An 18,387-nucleotide genomic window follows, 5' to 3' on the forward strand; every position below is an offset into this window, starting at 1 on the left:
CGAGGTGCGCGAGGATACCGGACCGCAGCTGACCACGCGCGTTTTTTCCTTGCGCTTGGTCACTGGCAGAACTGCCGTATCCTCGACATGAACGGAGTCTTCAAAGCATGTACAACTGCAGAGGAGAAACGCAGACTGGCGTCACAAGAACCGTTCGACGAGTTTGCCGACTGGATGCTGTGCAACGCTCATTACGCCATTTACTTAGCCGACAACCAAGATCAGGACTGGACGGCTGGATTCGTGACCCAAGCGCATCACCACCGACACCTTTTAACCGGTCGCTGTGCTCCACAAGTGAGAGAACAGGAGCCAGCGATCATTCGGTCGTTCCAGCACGAAGACTTGGCTGCTGTGCGCTCGCTGTTTGAGAGCACACACCTCGAGTTTGCCAAAGGTTCACGCGCTGTACGTCAGTTCGTAGCGAACCGTCTACGCGGCGACATGTTGGACGTCCACCACGCCTTTCAAACACCCAAAGGTACAGAGATCCTGACGAGCGAATTCTGGGTAGCGGAAGTGGACGGTGAAGTCGTGGGTTGTATCGGTGTCAAGCCACTGGATACAGCGTCAACCACCCAAGAGGATCAACATATAGCCGAGCTCTGTCGATTGAGTGTTGCGTCTACAGTTCGACGTCGCGGTCTGGCGTCAGCTTTGGTTCGAGCTGTCGAGACGTTCACCGCGTCCTGTGGAGCGTTCAACGAGATCCGTCTCGAAACTATTGGCGCAATGGAAGGCGCTCAGCAACTTTACCGCTCACTCGGATACGTTGAGCAAGTAGAAAGTGAAAAGCAACACAGCTCTTTCAAGCTCGTACGTTTCCAGAAACGTCTCTAGATAAAAATACAGAAACGGCATCATCACAATGAGCGGTGAGGAGGCAGTGGGGCCGTCAGGGGCTCCATCAGCTTTAGAGCAGCGATATGCTGCAAGTCTCGCCCACTCTAACGGCTTGACACTGGACTTGTCCTCTCTCCAACTGACAGAAATGCCACCTCTCGAGGAGCTGAGTGATCGATTCCCACGACTTCGTCAGCTCAACATTCGTCGGAACTTTTTGCGCTTGCTACCGGATGGTTTGGCTCGAGCATTCTCACAGCTGGAGTCCTTAAATGCAAGTGAGAATGCACTAGAAGAGCTGTCAGCAGCTTCGATCGGCGCTCTACGTAATCTCCAGCGTCTCAACGTTGCTCACAACCGTCTACGCGAGCTCCCAATATCAGCGTTTGAAAGACTCGAAGCACTCGAGGAACTGGACGCGCGAGGGAATCTCATCGAGACGATCAACTTTGACAATGACAAGCTGCCGGTCGGAGATGGACTGTACAAGCTGCAAGTGCTGCTTCTAGCGGACAATCGACTCCAGTCAATTGACCCGACAACGACCGATGTCCTGCCCAAGCTGCGTGTCATCGATCTAAGTGGGAATCCAGAGCTTTTGGATGCTCCGGAGAAACTTCGACGTCTACACGAACGGAATCTGCTACTTCATTCGCGTGCTAAGCGTCGTGAACTGATCGCACGAGCGCTGAGCATCCGGAAGGCTGTGGCCCAAGCTCTCGCTACAGCTCCTACTGCCTCGCCAAAGCGAACCAAATTTATTTAAAATTTAAAAGATAAGATAGATCTTTGCCACTTGAGTGTATTACTGAATAGTACTTCGATGTATCTACTCTCTGACCCACCAGGGTAGGAAGCTGGAGAAGTGGATGAGACCTGTTGTCGGGTCTGCAAGACTTGCAGCGGCGACGGCGAGTTCCTCTTCGTCGAGCGTCTCCCCTAAATGGAAACAGAGCGCATCCAATTGTCTCGTAGAGATGGTGCCGGTGTGAGCTTTGTCGAGCGATGAAAACACGGTCTTGAACGCCTCAAATCGCTCCAACGTTAGTCCCAGCGCCGCATAGTCGATGCCGTATCCGCTTGACATTGTCCAAGCCACAAGGAGTCTCCCAATCGGTTATGCGTTCAGGGCAATTTATATCTAACTGAAAAAAGGCCCCAAATCTCCCGACTGGTCGGCCTTCGTGACTAGCCTTGCAGCAGTCGGTGAAGCTCGTCCAGGACCATTTGGGCCGATGGTCGACACTCTGGCTTCGGATTCAAACAGGCCAGTGCCAGTTTGCGTACATCTTCAGGACAGTCAAGTGTAAAGCTCGGGTGCAACTCACCGCTTACCACGAGACTCAAAATGTGAATCGTCTCCATCTTGTGTCCGTCCGATGTGCGTGCGTCGTAGAAAGGCAATTCTCCAGTGTCTAACTCAGCCAGCACGACACCCAGCGAATAGATATCTGCCTTTTCCGAGTACCTATGTCCCGCCAGCACTTCTGGTGCCGTCCAGTATGCCGTCCCCACACCACTTGTCATTGTCTCGTCTCCACGTCGCATTCGACTCACTCCAAAATCGCTGAGTTTAGCTCCGTAATTGTCCCCGATCAAGACATTTTTTTACTTCAAATCGCGATGCACAATAATCGGCTTCAAGCTGTGGAGATATTGAAGACCACAAGAGATATCTCGGGCGATTTGAGCCTTGTGAGAAGCCCACGAAAACTCGTCGATGCTGTTATTCCCACTTGACTCTGGAATCTTGTCACCGTTTTGATACTGCAGAACGCCTTGTAAGTCTCCCCGCTCCATGTATTCCATAATGAGAAGCATATTCTCGGGGGTATTCCAGGCCACACCTGTAAGTCCGAGTACATTAATATGCTCCAAGGAAGCCATCAGTTGGATTTCGGCTGCAAAAAGCTCGAGGTCGTGGACTTGACGACGCCGATCGCGAGTGAGTCTCTTCACAGCAACAATGTCCCCGCATAAGTGACCCAACCAGACTTCGCCGTAAGCACCCGATGAAATCTGTCGCACCAGACTGATATCCACGAAAGGAACACGACGTGATGCCACCACTGCGTCACTCTGAAACTTGATCAACGAGCTGTTCGTTGTCTCCGGGTGACCTGTGAGCGTCAATGTGCTAGTAAAAGTATTCCGTGGACTGCAGGGAAACCCGGACTCAAAGGTCGTTGTTAAGCGTGCAGTCGTTGCCTTGCTACAGTTAAGCTGTTGGTGGCGATCAGATCCTTTGTGGAGGTATAAACTGTCCTCATTGTTCTCGTCCTCGAAGCTGCCACTCAACGTTGTATCTAGATCTTCTCTAACATTGGCGGTCTGTTTTGACTTGGCAGCTTTGTGGTTCCAGGCGACCCACGTTTGGTGCCCTTCCTTCTCAATAAATGATTGACTTGGGACTTCAAGGATGAAGTCGATGTCGTCCATCATCGAAAACGCGTCGGAGCCTCGACCGCCTAAGATTGCACGCTTTTGCTCGTAGAAATCCTCGTTCTGGTGCAGTTTTTCACGAATTCTAAGCCAGAAAACAAAAGCTGCAATGAGTACGAGTAACAGTAGCACCACACTCGTGATGGTGACAGGAAGGGCAGCTTTCTGCCACCCTGAACTCTGTGTCATCAGAACGCCGCCAGTTCTTCCGAGTTCGAGCCACTGCGGTACAATCTCACCATGCTCTGGCGAACACCAGTCTTTATTGTTAGCGTCATAGACGACACACGGGACTACCATGGACGGCACGATGCACTTCCCGTAGCTATTGAGATCTGTAGCCAAGTGAATCGCCAAGATCGTGTAGTCGATACCAGCGTCTCTCCATTCGTGCCGCTGCATCTCACTCACTGGTACCACATCGTCGGTGCCCCCGTCAGCCCACATTGCTCCATGTACTGGTGTGATACCGTTGGTAGCGGCACATAGACTCACGTTTCCCATTTGATACCCTTTACAGAACAGCGATTGGTAGAATAGGTCTCCATTCGGTGAGGAGCATCTCTGCTCCGTGCATCCAGCACTTCGGTAAGCATTCCTCGAAAGCTGCAACTCTGACATTCGCATGCCACACTTCGTGTATACTTTGACGTAACCAAGATCTCCTGCAGCCACGTAGCCCATATCCCAGACTACCGCTTGCTGTAGCATCGCCGAAAGACTGGCAAATTCCAATCCGAACTCACTCACGTAGTCCACGACCTCGTCAAGGCCACTAGTGTCTGTAATTGCTGCAACTTTATCTCCTGCAAGGTATCGTCGATAGAACTGCTGTGCAAAGTCAGAATGGGTTCCATCGAAAACGTATCGCTCGTCCAAGTGCAGTGTAGCACTTGGATCTCTGCTGGTAGCTACAGCTAACCGCCTTCTTGGCGTGGAATAAATAGGGTCCTCAACATCTTCAGCCGTTAATAGCAGGATTGTCATAGTAGCTACGAAACAAATACCGACAGCCCCGAGCATCGCCGTCTTCGTTCTGGTAGAATAATTGTTGGAAGCCCGATATCGTCTCTTTTGAGACGTTGGGTGGGGCTCTTGAATCTGATCTTCGGACCGTGAGCGGGTTCGTTGTCGAGGTTTTAGATCTGCGTACAGCTCCATGGAGTCGCTGTGATCGAAACTGCTGCCTTGTTCGAGACAAGCCAAGCTGGTTTGAGACCTTTTGAAGTGGAAGGCTGACCGACGTACACATACCTGACTGACTTACGTTTAGACTCAGAGAGGGTCCCAATGCGATGGGCTTTATGTTGGAGACTGAATCTTGTCGGGGTCAGCGATTCTACTTTTACCAACAGCCGTCTCTAGCAATTTGTAAATTATACACCTGGACAGGTTTGTAGGAGGCTGATAAGAACTTGTTATTATTCTGCTGATTTCAAATTATCGTCGCTAAGGAATCGAGCAGTAGATTATTTGAATGTCGGGTATAACTATTATATTTGGTTTGCCGACTGGGTGGGGACCATAAACTTGAAACTATTTGATTTTACTTTTCCTATGCAAGCGAGCAGTGTCAGATATATGATCTAGCATTTGGTGAATGCCATTCACATGTGACACCATAACGCTATAAACGTTACGCATTCATACCGGTGCAATAAACCATTGCCACTCGAATATTTTCTCCCACATCCCTCCCTACCACAATTGGGTACAGTTGTCCTCCTACACCCTTCGGTGATCTGGGCGGTGGAATGCACAGGTTTGGAAGGATCGCCAAAAATAAACCGCGTCCATGTTAACATCTTTGTTCTTGAGAATCAAGGTAGAACGGATTGCCTGCCGCCTTTGTGTCGGAGGACGAGGTGCCAAGTGTTTGCAGTCCACTGTCAGGATATCGATACGCGCTGCTACTGAAGAGGTATTCTCAGTTTGGACAACACGACCGCACCGCTCTGCATCACCCTCCCAATAGCAACACTCAACTAGGACCCGCATTCCAACTCCACACTCCAGCAATGACGCCTACGGAACGATCAAAGACGCAGACGAACCTGAGCGCAAGCTCGAAATTGGATGCGAACAAATTCAGTAGTCTATTGCTTCACAACCCCGTGTTCTCCCGCCGTAGCGTGGGTAGCAACGGCTCGAGCAAGTCTTCGCCAAAAAAGTCGCTTGCAGATCTGAATCCCACCAACCCACTTGCCAGCATCGTCCACCAAGCAGACCGAAACGGCAGACAACAGCCTGTACTTACTGGAAGTCGTCGCATTAGCTGCGAGGGAGCTGCTGCGAATGGAGGACAAGGAAGCTTCCGTAACCTTTTGACAAACTTCATGTCGGCACTTGGAGTCAGTGAACAGCAGCACCAAACAGTGAGGTCGTCACCTACGAAGAAGAAACTTGCCAGTGCTTTGGGCACCACTATTGAGCTTCGGAAAAGCGTCCTGCCTCCTGTTTCTCCTGACGACGCGGCTAAGAAGTGTTTGGTGCTTGATCTCGACGAAACACTGGTACACTCGTCGTTTCGACCGACTTCCAACCCGGATTTGATTATTCCTGTCAACATTGACGGCACCATCCACCAAGTGTACGTTTGCAGGAGACCTGGATGCGAGGAGATCCTCATCGAAATGGCTAAATTCTACGAGATCGTCGTGTACACGGCCAGCCTCAGCAAGTACGCGGACCCACTTCTTGACAAACTGGACCCGGAAGGCGTCATTCGCCACCGACTCTATCGCGAGCACTGCGTCCAGTACGAGGGTAGCTACGTGAAGGATTTGTCGCTTCTGGATCGTGATATTTCACAGACGATCATCATCGACAACGCGCCGATGTCGTACATTTTCCACCCGCGCAACGCCATTGGCTGCTCCAGTTTTATTGACGACCCGAGTGATCGTGAGCTTGAATCGATTTCTCGTTTCCTCACAAAGATTCGTGATGTGGAAGACGTGCGTAACCACCTGCACATGTGGGATGCCGGCTACTGAGTCAGTGGCCCTCCCGCAGCTAACCTACTTTTCGTTAGCGAGGTGCCGCTCGGAATGTAACTACTTCGAAGTAAGACAACAGATACCATAAAAACTTGTAAAATATTTTTATAATTTAACGTTAGTAAACTAAAAATGCGGACCTTTTCTTACATCGGTGCACACAAATTGAGCGAAGTAGTATTTCGAAGTTTGTAGAATATTACATTGTACACTACTACAACTGTGCTAGAGTACTGAATGCACGCATTTAAATAGCAACATTTCCGAAAATATTAAGGTACAAGATCAGCGGTGTTCGACGATCTTCTTGGGTACCGGTATGTTTCATTTTCGAAGCCCCTGGATCTTTACCAATAAGCAGGTTCCTCAAACTATAATTTATAGGGAGTTCTTCGTCTAATAAGAATAGACACCTGCATGGTAGATAGTAAATCTGCAAATAAATAAATTGCACTGCGGCTGTGGAAAATGAATATCTGCATCAAAACCTGGTCGTGATACTAAATTCATGGCTTCGGGGAGAACTTGCTCCTCGAGCGTTGGAAGAGCATCAGAGAAGCGTCAGACCTGGCTAAGGTTGCGGAGTTGGTAGTTGAGGTGTGTGCGAAGCACAAAGTCTGTCGGTGGCACCGGTTTGCAGACAGCTCAGCTGCCCAACAAGGACAATACATTTCGTGAAGGAATCCACCAAATCCATAAGTTATTTAGAAAATATATATTTTAGGTAAATATATTTTTGAGGATACCTGCCAATAAGCGTTTACGTAATTGGACAAGTTATTTTTTTCAATCGTTTACGAAATGAAATTGGTTAATGGAAATGTAGAAACGAGTTAGAAGTTAGCATCCCACTGTTGCATGTGGTTGCGCACATCTTCGACGTCTTGGAACTTGGTTAGGAAACGTCCGATCGACTGCAGCTCACGGTCATTCAGATCATCATAGAAACTGGAGCAGCCGATGGCGTTCCGAGGGTGAAAGGCGTAAGCCATGGGCGAGTTGTCGACGATGATCGTCTGCGTGATGTCGCGATCAAGCAAGGATAGATCCTTCACGTAGCAGCCCTCGTATTGAACGCAGTGCTCGCGATAGAGACGGTAGCGAATGGTGCCTTCGGGGTCCAGCTTATCGAGCAATGGGTCTGCGTAGACGCTGAGACTGGCCGTGTAGACGACGATCTCGTAGTATTTGGCCATTTCAATGAGGAATTCCTCAGCTCCAGGTCGCTTGCACACGTAGACGAGGTGGGTAGAGCCATCGATTTCGACTGGAATGATGAAGTCGTAGTTGTTAGTTGGTCTGAACGTAGAGTGCACCAGGGTTTCATCCAGGTCGAGTACCAGGCACTTCTTGTCGGCATCGATGGGAGATGCAGGCGGCAAGATGCTCGGGCGCAACTCAATCGCTTTGCTGTTATCTTCGGCAACCTGAACCTTGGAGGTGGACGATGCATTTTGTTTAACCTTCGCCAGATCTTCCTGCTGCTGCTGCTGCTGCTCGTGAAGACTAAGTGCCGACCATATATTCACGAAGATGTTGCCGAAGCTCCTTCGTGGCTGGGTCTTCCTCACGCTCGGTCCTCCGAGGGACATGCGACGAGACGAGAGAATTGGCTGCTGCTTGCCATTTCTGTCAGCTCGGTGGACGATGCTTGCCAATGGGTTGGCCAGATTGAGATCCGCGAGCTGCTTCGTCGGTGGTGCCGGTGCTCCGTTTGCCATCGTGGTGCAGCTTGAACTTCGGCCCGACAGCATTTCGTTCATGGCAAACTTCTTTAAGGGGGTGGCCCCTTCAGGCTTCAGACTCGCGTTCAGGTTCGACTGCGTCCTCGATCGTGTGGTCGGCATCGTCATCATTGTGGTGGTTGGCGTAGCGCTGCGTCTGGATACGCTTAGAGTCCTGTCCGAAAGGGGTCTTGGAACTGATGTGGTGACCTGTAGTTTTTGTTGTTGTGTAGCGGAGGGGTGCTGGCTTGTGTAGAGTGGTGTCTTGGGAGCAAGTTTTCAAATGGATGTCGTTCATGGCCCCGCTGTGGCTTCCACGCGACAAACACAATCTTATCGCCCTCGAATCTCGTCCGTGCTGGCCTCGATCTGTAAGGCAACCCGTTCCTTCTTTCATCCAATGAGCCAACTGTTTGCAAATGACGTTGTGCTTATTTTTACCTGCTCAACCTGTGCAATTTACATGCGCACCTACACCGAGACATAGCTACATGCTGCCCACTTGCTGTGCAGGTTAATGGAGTCCACGAGGCGCCCCCGGCTGTACATATTCGACAGTCAAAGCCACTTTTCGTGAGACTACATGAGAATATGAGCACTTTTTGGCCGTACTTGTACCAATTACCTTTGAAGTGATGATTTTGCTAAGATCTTCTGGCCCGACAATAATGCTCAGGGAAATAATATCTGATAACATGCCAGGGCCATTCTTATCTCGAATTCGTAGATGTTTACATTTAAACAATGATCCGATTAATCTAGCGACCTCACATAATACTGGAATGGCTAAACATGACGGAAAAGTCGATAGCATCTCGGGAAATCGGCATATTCGCTGAACCATGAGAGAATAGCAGACTTGTACTTAAGTGGGTAACCATTCTTGCAGCTCTACTTCATGATCACTACTGCACATAGTGCCTTCATTTATGGACTGCTTCTACGTAAGTATTAAATAAGTCACTTTTTAAAAAAAATGTTGGGGGGGCGCCTTGAGCGATGACTCATCAACATGCACGACCACAGCTTTACTAAAACTAAATGCTCTATAGCCACCACGTATCTATGTCTTTGCACATCGCTCCGTGGTGATGCACTGGTGCTAAGGACGGTGATAAGAGATTGAATCGCAACAAGTTGGAGAACGTGAACCCAGCCAGCGCAATTCACTGGACGTGGTCTGTAACGAAGACCTGCCTCAGCGTAATTGTATTAATAGAAGATGAGAATTAATGACGTATAAAAATAGGCGCAACGTCATCAGGCTGGGTGGATTATGGATAAGGGAGGAACGGCGAGGTCAGAGCGGACGAGACTCGAGGGTGGTAAGGTTTTGATTGTCAAGTGGCTGTCTCCAAGGCCCTTCCATATATCCATTCGAAAACTCGCTTTCAACGCACTGCACTACCCCCCCCCCCCCTCCCCCCAACAGTTACAGCAACAACAACAATTCCAGCTCGCAACTCCAGTTCAAGACCCTCGTTCGACCAGAACTTTTCAAGCGTCTCGCAGCTAACGAGACAATCTCAGTAAAGATGACGATGTCTGCCGCACAATCGAAGACACAGCTCGCGGATCTGAATATCACCTACCCACTGGCGAGCATCGTCCACCAGACCGACAGAAATGGCAAGCAGCAACCAATTCTCAATGGTTTTCGTCGCAAGTCCCGCGAAGCATCGCGTGCGAAGGAGATGCAGCAGCGAGGGAGTCTTCGCCACATCTTTGGGAGTGTTTTGTCAAAATTCAGTCTCAGCGAGCAGCAGGAAGATCAGCAAAAGGCAAAGCAAGGCAGACCGCTCACTTCCAAGATTCAGACTGTCGGTACAACGATTCAGTTGCGTCCGAGTCTCTTGCCGCCAGTTTCCTTCGTCGATGCCGACAAGAAGTGCCTGGTACTCGACCTGGATGAAACCCTGGTGCACTCCTCGTTCAGACCAACTAACAACTACGATTTCATCATTCCAGTCGAAATCGATGGCTCCACGCACCTCGTCTACGTGTGCAAGCGACCTGGAGCTGAGGAATTCCTCATTGAAATGGCCAAATACTACGAGATCGTCGTCTACACGGCCAGTCTCAGCGTCTACGCAGACCCATTGCTCGATAAGCTGGACCCCGAAGGCACTATTCGCTACCGTCTCTATCGCGAGCACTGCGTCCAATACGAGGGCTGCTACGTGAAGGATCTATCCTTGCTTGATCGCGACATCACGCAGACGATCATCGTCGACAACTCGCCCATGGCTTACGCCTTTCACCCTCGGAACGCCATCGGCTGCTCGAGCTTCTACGATGATCTGAATGACCGTGAGCTGCAGTCAATCGGACGTTTCCTAACCAAGTTCCAAGACGTGGAAGATGTGCGCAACCATGGGATGCCAACTATTGATATCCAGTCTATTTTTCCGGTACAATTTCATCTTGTAAGATAATGGGGTCGAATTTAAGTATTTTCTGCCTTACCTTTTTAGTTTTGTCGACCAGTTTACAGTCCGTACGACCGACCGAACTTTAAAGGCTAGTATCTTCACGCTTACTGATCTAATTGAATAAACTGAAGCGTCAGCCGGTTTTTGAACCCCCAAAACAGTAAATTAGCCTACCTTCGGATCGCTCCGAATTTTATTACGATAAATCAATTTTACTGGAACAGGTAAGATAAAAGCCGAGCTGCCAAACGGTGATAGGTGGCTACACTTATGCCTAGGTTTTGTATGGGAGGGGTGAGCGAGGGAATTAGTGTTAAAAAGGCCCTAGCAAAATATATTTTAAAAAGGTTTAACGATCGAATGGACTCATTTTCGCAAGTAGTCGATGACCAAATCAGCGGCCATTTTAACCTAATCGCGTCCACGTAATTTTATCGCAAATTCACATTTTACTTAAGAAGAGCTACGCTAATTATTTCGATTAATCCATTTATCGCGTATTAAGATAATGAGCAGCACGTAAAACCAATCCAATACTTAAGTTTACAACCATTTATTAAATGAAACAATTATTTCACGTGTGTTGGCAAAACTTTTTAACACTATCTAGCCGTGCTAATTAGTCTAAAAATGAATGCCCATAGCTCCCAACTGTTGCACGAAGACCCGGAAGAGCTACACGGAGCTTGCCTTACATTTACTGACGGAAATACCGCCTACTAACTGTAAATTTTGCTGTTTCATCAATATATTATTTTTTTGCCAAAAAATATTACCCTACCCACGACATGACAAAATAAAGCATTTAAGTGAGGTGAATAAGGAAAAAGACGACAGTTTTTTTTTAAAAAAAGTTTGCGGGTGTTTTATTGCCATCTACGGTATTCAAAATATTTTGTTACAGATTAAAGCCCCTTTCTTTAAATATCACTCTCTATCTTTTGTTTTGACCTACAAAATTTCGAATTTATAATTCTTTGACACTTTGTCATGCACTATGTAAGATAGCACAATATCTTCCCCCATGTTACTTGTCTTGTATGGCTTGACGCGGCGCATATGAATACCTTCCATGTACTTGCCCTTGTCAATCAGTAAGACTCCGTTATCTCGAGCAGCAAATACTTGATACGGTCCTTCAAATCACGCTTGCAGGTTTGGGAACGTGGATCGTTACGAGCCACCATGACCCGGTCTTCTGGTTGATACTCATGCTCGTCTCAGTTCGCGTTCTCTCGCCGATTGGCCCTCTCAAGCTGAAGCTGCTTCCGTTGCTGCTGTTGCCACCAATCTACGTTAGAGAGGTAATCGAATAGCATCTCTCGTCCGAATGCCGCCTGACTAGGCGATAGAGTCGTCATCGTGTGATGCTGCGCTCGCAATCCAAACATTACAGAAGATAGACAAATTTCCTATTCTTCCTCTGTAGCGATCGCCTCTGTGCGTAATTTGCTATTAATTGAGCGATGCAAATTGCTCAATGACCCCACTGGTTTGCGTTTTTTTGTTGTCGTACTAAGTCGTTCAACACCATAACTTTCCAACAATTCCCGAAATTCCACCCCCTGGTCACAAATACATCTCTCGGGTCTTAGATATCGGTTAAACCATACTTGGTCGACAATTCTAGCAGCTTCTGCACTCGTTCCGTCCTTCATAGCTGTAATCTGCATTAGTCGGGTGCTGGTGTCTATGATTGTCATCGCCCGCCATTTATGGTGTCTTCCGAGAGGTCCGAGTGTGTCTACTGCTATTTCTGCCCACGGTCGGACTTCTACTGTTTTTACCGGAATCTGCCCATGCTTCGCTTTTCGGTCCTTGCATTGAGCACACTGCTCACAATTGCGTACCCAGCGACGTACAGCCTCGGTCATGCTTGGCCACGTCATCACGTTCTTTATTGATTCGAGCATAACCTTCTCTCCAGGGTGGGCCAACCACGTATGGTACGTATTCAGTACCTTAGATACCAGCTCTAGTGGCAGTACTATCTTCCCGTCTGTTTTGCTGACAAACACCGTAGTGTCGCCAATCGCACGCCGTGCAACTTTCGGTCCTTCGTGAAGGCCGGATCGATGCTGCGCTTCTGCGATTTCACCGAGCGAAATCGACCGCACTGGGGTCTTCTTTGTCTGACTGAGCAGCACTTAGATTTGCTTGAGGGGCCTCTGATTTGATCGGTAATCGTGAGAGAGCATCTGCGACATCGTTGTCGTGGCCTCGAATGTATATCATCTCGTGGCCACACTCTTCAATCTCGAGACGCCATCGTACTGTTTGTTCATTGTTGAATGCGGCTTGAATAGAATTTTGTGGTCCGTGAATACTCGCAGCCGACGGTTCCACAGAATTGAGCGAAACTCGCGCAATATTTCTAGTACACTTAGCAACTCTTTTTTGTTCATCGTGTTATGCTCCTGCGAGGCATTACATTTGCGGGACCAAAACGCTAGCGGTTTTCCTTCTGCATAATCACTTCACCTAATTGATGTGCTGACGCATCCGTATAGATGTCAAACGATTCATCAAAATCAGGATAGGCCAACATTATTTCCTGTGTGATCATGTCTTTGGCTTTCTGAAAGCGAGGTCCTCACGCTCTGTTCATTGATATGGTCGATTGTTGGACGTAAGAGCCGTCAGAGGTGCCAAAATTTCCGATCGTCCTTTCCACATATCCTTGTAGTAATTCACCATCCCAAAAAGCTTCGTAGATCTCTAATATTGCTCGGGCGATCCAGTTGCATAATCGCATCTATCTTCTTTGTGATCGGTCTTTTTCCTTCCGCACTCAGATGAAATCCTAAATATTCCACTTCCTGCATGCAGAATTTGCTTTTCTTGGAATGAAGAATAAGTCCTGCATCTTGGAGCCGCTGTAGTACGACTCGCAAATGATTGAAATGTTCGTCAAAGGATTTTGATAGTACTAGTACATCGTCCAGGTAGGCACGAACGAACGATAAATCGCCTAGCAACTGTTGCATCATAGCCTGGAATTCATCTCGTGCTGTACTGATTCCCATGGGTAGTCGGTGATACCGATATTTCCCCCAAGGTAGCACGACTGCTGTATATGGACGGCTTTCCCCAGATATTTCCCGACTTTAAAACCCCATGTCCAAGTCTAATGCAGACACATACTTTGGTTGTGGCAACTCGCGCACGAAATCCTGAATTTTGTGCAAGGGATAGTATAACCGCTTCAAGCACCGGTTTATTCCACGAAACTCCGAGAGAAATCGCACAGTACCATCCTTCTTGGGTATCACGAGCACCGGTGCTGCCCAAGGTGAATCTTTATCCGGTTCGAGAACTCCTAGCATCACCAAACGTTCCACTGCACGTAAAACCGCTTCTCGATAAATTAGTGGGATCGAATATGGCTTGTGGGTCACAGGAAAACTTCCCGGCCTCACTGAAAGCTTATATGATTTTCCTCTAAACCATCCTATGCCTTTGAGAAAGGCCACCTGGTATGCCCGAGTACTTCTAAAAGTCGACCCTTCTGCTCCTCAGTCAGATGTTGTTTTGGTACGAGAGCCTTCAAGTTGACTTCTCTACCTTCGGCATCCAACACTCTTAAAACTCGGTTTTCTTTATAAAATAAATGCAAAAGCTACTCGGTTCTACGGATTCAGGTCTCAGCTCCATTCGTATTGAAATTCCATCCCATCGAATCTTACGCTCTTTGTAATCCAGCACTACTTCTTGGTCCTGCAAGAAATCGTGCCCAAGGATGATTGGGTAAAGCAACTTGTCGGCTATGTTAAAACTTTCCGTACACATCCGCTTATCCGAGAATTCAGGAAGGATGAAAGGTAGCTGATTTTTTTCCACAGTATCGTGTTTCTTATTGTTCACGTCAAGGTAGCTCCCCATTTCCCCTTTAGATTTGAACCAGGAAACTACCTCTTTAGTCACATAGACGCCCCCGTATCCACTAGTGCTGTAAAGGATTTCTTACTTAAAGGATGTTTTAGAGTCACCTTCAGTCGTAACGCTGGCGGTGTAATTGATGTGGCTCCCGCCGCTGCACAATGATCCTCTTTGTTCTGGGTAGAATACCAATTACCCAATGGGTCATCGCGGTTGTTCTCCGCATTATCCATAACCGACATTGCTGCTGCAGCCGTATGGTCATTCCACGGTGTTCTGGAGTCGGGTCTATCTTGCGGTTTCTTTCCTCCTTGCGTCTTACCAACCCGAGGGCGATAACGAGGCGAAGCCGGGTTACGAAAACATTCGTCACTTTTGTGATCCTTCCACACGTTTCCCCGAGATTTGCAATACTGACATCCTTCTCCTGCCTCCAGATGCCTCTTTTTAATTCTAGTCGTGGTCCGCTTAAACTCTGCTTTGGCCTTCTGGTTAGCCAAGTCCCGCCTTGCGCATTTGGTTTTTCCTCGCTTCTCGTTAGCTTTCTCCAATTGCAGTTCTACTCGCTCACAATCCACGTATCAGTCCTTCAAATCGTTGACCTTTTCCCCGCGTCGCTGAATCATCACTTGCATCTGCCAACTGCGTGGCATTCCTGCACTTAAGTACCGACACTTTTCCGAGCTCGTTAATGCGGTGCCGTCGTCAGGAAGTATCCATGATTCGAGCTGTAGCAAATGGTTAAAATGTGTGCCGTACTCCCCACCGAGAGGCTCCGTGTCTTGCGGAGACTTCGAAGTTCTTCGTGTAGCATCTCCCGAGTTCCTGGGGGACAATATTTTTCTTGCCAATGTTTCCATCGCGGCCGAGAGGATCTTTATGGGCGGATCTGCCCTACCTAAACTCTCTGCGTATTGTTCGTTGAACTGGTCAAGGTCGTTGCCTGACAAGCGTTGGGTGACGACTTCATGCAGGTCTCTCATCGACTCTGTGCTTTCGTCCAGACGCAGGAAGCTATGCACTCGAGTGAGTCTCAGCTGAAACTCTAACCAATATTTCCAGCCACCACCACGAAAGGGCTTAATTTCCAAAGACTTCTTCACTCTTCCTTGCGACTTGAATCTCACTGGTCTCTCGTCTTGTTCCTCCATGGTCTTCTTTACACAATTGAAATTTCAATTTGTTGTGTCAATGGCGCTTTGAAAGTAGAATCAAAAGTGAGCATGAGGAATTAGCCTTTTCCTGCTTGTTTCCATGTGCTATCCTCTTAACGGTATTATCAAGAACTTGTCTTCGCATTCGTCACGAAAGTCCTAAATGTCTCTTGTACGCACGACACATAACTGTCAAGTCACCCATCAAGTCAGTTATCATCAGCGTAGCACAGCACACCTTTAGTAGGGCTTGAGCGTAGGCTGGGATAGCTGTGATCGACTGGTTGAATTGATCAAGCCGAAGCAAGGGCAATGCCAAGTAAAGCCATCGTACTCAAATGGAGGCTGTGAATCGATGCCAATTGACTTGAAATGTGAATCGAACGACGCAAAAAATCACCAGGGTAGACAGATTTGGTCGTGCGAATTGTTTTAGCAAAGAGTTACCTAACTACTAGGACAGTATCAGGATAATGGTATTGCCAAGTGTGCAAACGGTGTTGTGCTGCGCGTGCTAGCGGCACTACGGCTGCCTAATTTACTGTGGCGTGACGTGTTGTGAAGACCTGAAACGACCTCCTAGTCCAGTGGCCCGATTTGTGTCGGCGCATAAAAAATGTATGGAGTGCCTTCAGCCCTTGGTGCGTTACGCACACAGGGTTGCTTGGCTTGATTCGCATCCCACCCAAACCACGACAGGGCAAGGACAAACTACAACCGCGTGCTCAACTTTGTACTTAGTTGAGTTGCAGCGACTGAACAAAGGGCTACAAGTACTTGAACCTAGCTACGCCAGGAGATTACTGATCAAAATGGGAATGCTCTATTCCACGAAGCATTTACTGCAGCTGGAAATTACGTTAAACAGCTTCTCGAAAACCGTTCGCATCAGCTGCCGCCACCGGTGCCTGTTGCTCGAATTACGACGACTATTGATACTTTCTCTTCTATCGTGTCTCGATCTGTGGTGTCAGCTTTGACCTTGCTATAGGTTGATGTGACTCCAGTGAGAGCTGTGTGTGCGTCCAATGTAGCTTCCGATGTGTTTTTTGGTATTTTATTTCTGTAACTTAAGTAAAGAAAATAGTAACTCGAAAAAAAATTTGATATAGCTAGGCGTTCTCAGGTGGCAGATGGGGGCAACTTCACGTTTTAGAGGTTTTCTTAATTTAGTTAAGTCAAGACGTATATTCTATTCGAGAGTCCCCTATCCCACCATCCTTGTTTTGACATCCCTCCTTGCAGATATTGTAAAATTTCTCAGCTGTAACTGAATAATTCTCCGTTATCCGTGATTGGCGAAAAACCTCCAACTTCTTAGCTATTCAGCAATACCTTGTGGTAAAATAGGGTCTTATTGGTCAGGTAGTTTAAAAAAGATAAAAACTTTCCGACCGACCGACCGAAGAGCACCTTCTTGCACAAATTGGTGTTAAAGGCCAATACCAATTATTTGTACTTTTGTTCTCTTTCATCCCTCCGTACAAACACTAGGCATAAATGTAGCCTTTTACAGTATCTGAATCATCGTTTTGGCTTGGATAGAATCTTACGTGACCCAATTGGAATTAAGTGCTCGCTAAACATCTCGGAGAAATGCGGCGGTAAGCTACTTGTGTGCTTTCGGGGATCAAAAATAGACTTATGATTCTACTTGATCCGTTTGGGCACTAGGAGCTATTAATAATCGAAACATTGACTAGTCGGATCCATCCCCAACCAGACTGAATTCGTGCCTGAGCACACAATCTACGAGACTCTTCACCTATCCGAAGCAGTACAACGTGTCACAGAGGCCGATTTGGATCAAGCAAAGACTGTTGTGTTATTTCTGGACGTTATGAAGGGCTACGACTCTCTATCACATCAGGTTTTGCTCTTAGCACTGCGGTGGCATGGCTACCCAGAGCAGTTTCTCCAGACGGACGGCTTCACGACGGAACGTCGGCCCGGTCCCTAGCTAATTGGTATCACTATCGTCGTGTGGACATCACCAGTGGAATCCGGCAAGGATGCCGGCTGGTCCCATTACTATTCATTCAGGCTTTAGATGCGCTGCTCGATCGTCACTCGTGCTTTCCAGGCATATGTGTCTGCTCAGCTGGAGGGGGCGTGGAAGTGATTGTCGCCGGGTTTGCAGAAGACACGGCGTCGTACCTGCAGTCACCACAGCACATACCTCACCTTCTCTCCATCGTGGACAATTTCGGATAGGCCTCCGGGCTGTTGCTGAATCACACCAAGACTATGATGGTGTCCTTGCATCGATCCGGGCTCCGTTCCGGAGTAGCTTTGCCTCGACCGTTTCCTTTCATGGATGCAGCGGCATATGGACAATTCCTGGGGATACAGGTAGGCGGTTGTTGAGATGCAGCAGTAACTTGTGCATTAGCGGCGAAGCAACCGGTCACCCGACTGTATCTGGCGAGCTGCAAAACGCTAATGACGGATCAACGTAGTGTCATTGCGGCTGCAGTGATCGTCTCCAAGCTTGCGTATATTCGGCGGCACAGCCCGTGGCTTTCCAATCGACAAATCCGGAGTTTTGTATGGCATGACTATTTGCGCTGAGCATACCGGGAGGTCATGCTTGGCTAGATGCGGATCTATCTTCCCTACCACGAGCAAATAGTCGCATGGCGGTGCCTAACTTAAAAAAGGAGCTGATGGCATTGGCCGGTGCGACAGTGGAGCGCTGAGCGCTTTTAGTGACGTACCCCGAACATATCGTGGGTGACATACTGATTGCTAGCCCATTGGCACGGCAGGGCGATGCACCCAAGGTCTATCTGAATAAAACCAACGAGTGGGGGAGACTTGTCCACAGCACCCCGGTGGGGAGATTCGTATTGGCTCACTGGCCAGCAACTTGTGCCGATCATCCCAGGGATTGAGGGTACAGATTGAACAGATC

At 48.3% G+C, this 18,387-nt stretch overlaps 6 protein-coding genes across 6 annotated transcripts in view; 4 read left to right on the forward strand and 2 right to left on the reverse strand.

The window, feature by feature from the left end:
• The window catches only part of PITG_11234 (uncharacterized protein), a gene marked incomplete at both ends in the record, with an annotated part of 2,060 nt that extends 1,194 nt beyond the window's left edge, over positions 1-866 (forward strand). Inside the window, 2 exons of the mRNA XM_002901947.1 lie at positions 14-243; positions 310-866. Of these exons, the coding sequence (XP_002901993.1) occupies positions 14-243; positions 310-840 (761 nt within the window). The remainder of the gene's footprint in view (positions 1-13; positions 244-309) is intronic.
• Positions 867-868: 2 nt separating this feature from the next.
• Positions 869-1,609, forward strand: PITG_11235 (uncharacterized protein; the record flags this gene model as incomplete). Its single annotated transcript, XM_002901948.1, has 1 exon — positions 869-1,609. One exon carries the CDS (start codon positions 869-871, stop codon positions 1,607-1,609), a length of 741 nt encoding a protein of 246 aa, XP_002901994.1.
• A 422-nt stretch (positions 1,610-2,031) lies between these two features.
• Positions 2,032-4,308, reverse strand: PITG_11236 (protein kinase, putative; the record flags this gene model as incomplete). Its single annotated transcript, XM_002901949.1, has 2 exons — positions 2,032-2,362; positions 2,456-4,308. 2 exons carry the CDS (start codon positions 4,306-4,308, stop codon positions 2,032-2,034), a joined length of 2,184 nt encoding a protein of 727 aa, XP_002901995.1.
• A 914-nt stretch (positions 4,309-5,222) lies between these two features.
• Positions 5,223-6,417, forward strand: PITG_11237 (NLI interacting factor-like phosphatase, putative; the record flags this gene model as incomplete). Its single annotated transcript, XM_002901950.1, has 1 exon — positions 5,223-6,417. The coding sequence occupies one exon, from the start codon at positions 5,304-5,306 to the stop codon at positions 6,279-6,281; it is 978 nt and encodes a 325-aa protein (XP_002901996.1).
• Positions 6,418-6,984: 567 nt separating this feature from the next.
• PITG_11238 (nuclear LIM factor interactor-interacting protein cleavage-specific form) lies at positions 6,985-8,277 on the reverse strand (the record flags this gene model as incomplete). Its single annotated transcript, XM_002901951.1, has 1 exon — positions 6,985-8,277. The coding sequence occupies one exon, from the start codon at positions 8,138-8,140 to the stop codon at positions 7,118-7,120; it is 1,023 nt and encodes a 340-aa protein (XP_002901997.1).
• Positions 8,278-9,404: 1,127 nt separating this feature from the next.
• PITG_11239 (nuclear LIM factor interactor-interacting protein cleavage-specific form, putative) lies at positions 9,405-10,443 on the forward strand (the record flags this gene model as incomplete). Its single annotated transcript, XM_002901952.1, has 1 exon — positions 9,405-10,443. One exon carries the CDS (start codon positions 9,544-9,546, stop codon positions 10,441-10,443), a length of 900 nt encoding a protein of 299 aa, XP_002901998.1.
• Positions 10,444-18,387: the final 7,944 nt, after the last annotated feature.

The sequence above is a fragment of the Phytophthora infestans genome, genomic scaffold (assembly GCF_000142945.1).
Source record: "Phytophthora infestans T30-4 supercont1.19 genomic scaffold, whole genome shotgun sequence".
Taxonomy (NCBI): domain Eukaryota; phylum Oomycota; class Peronosporomycetes; order Peronosporales; family Peronosporaceae; genus Phytophthora; species Phytophthora infestans.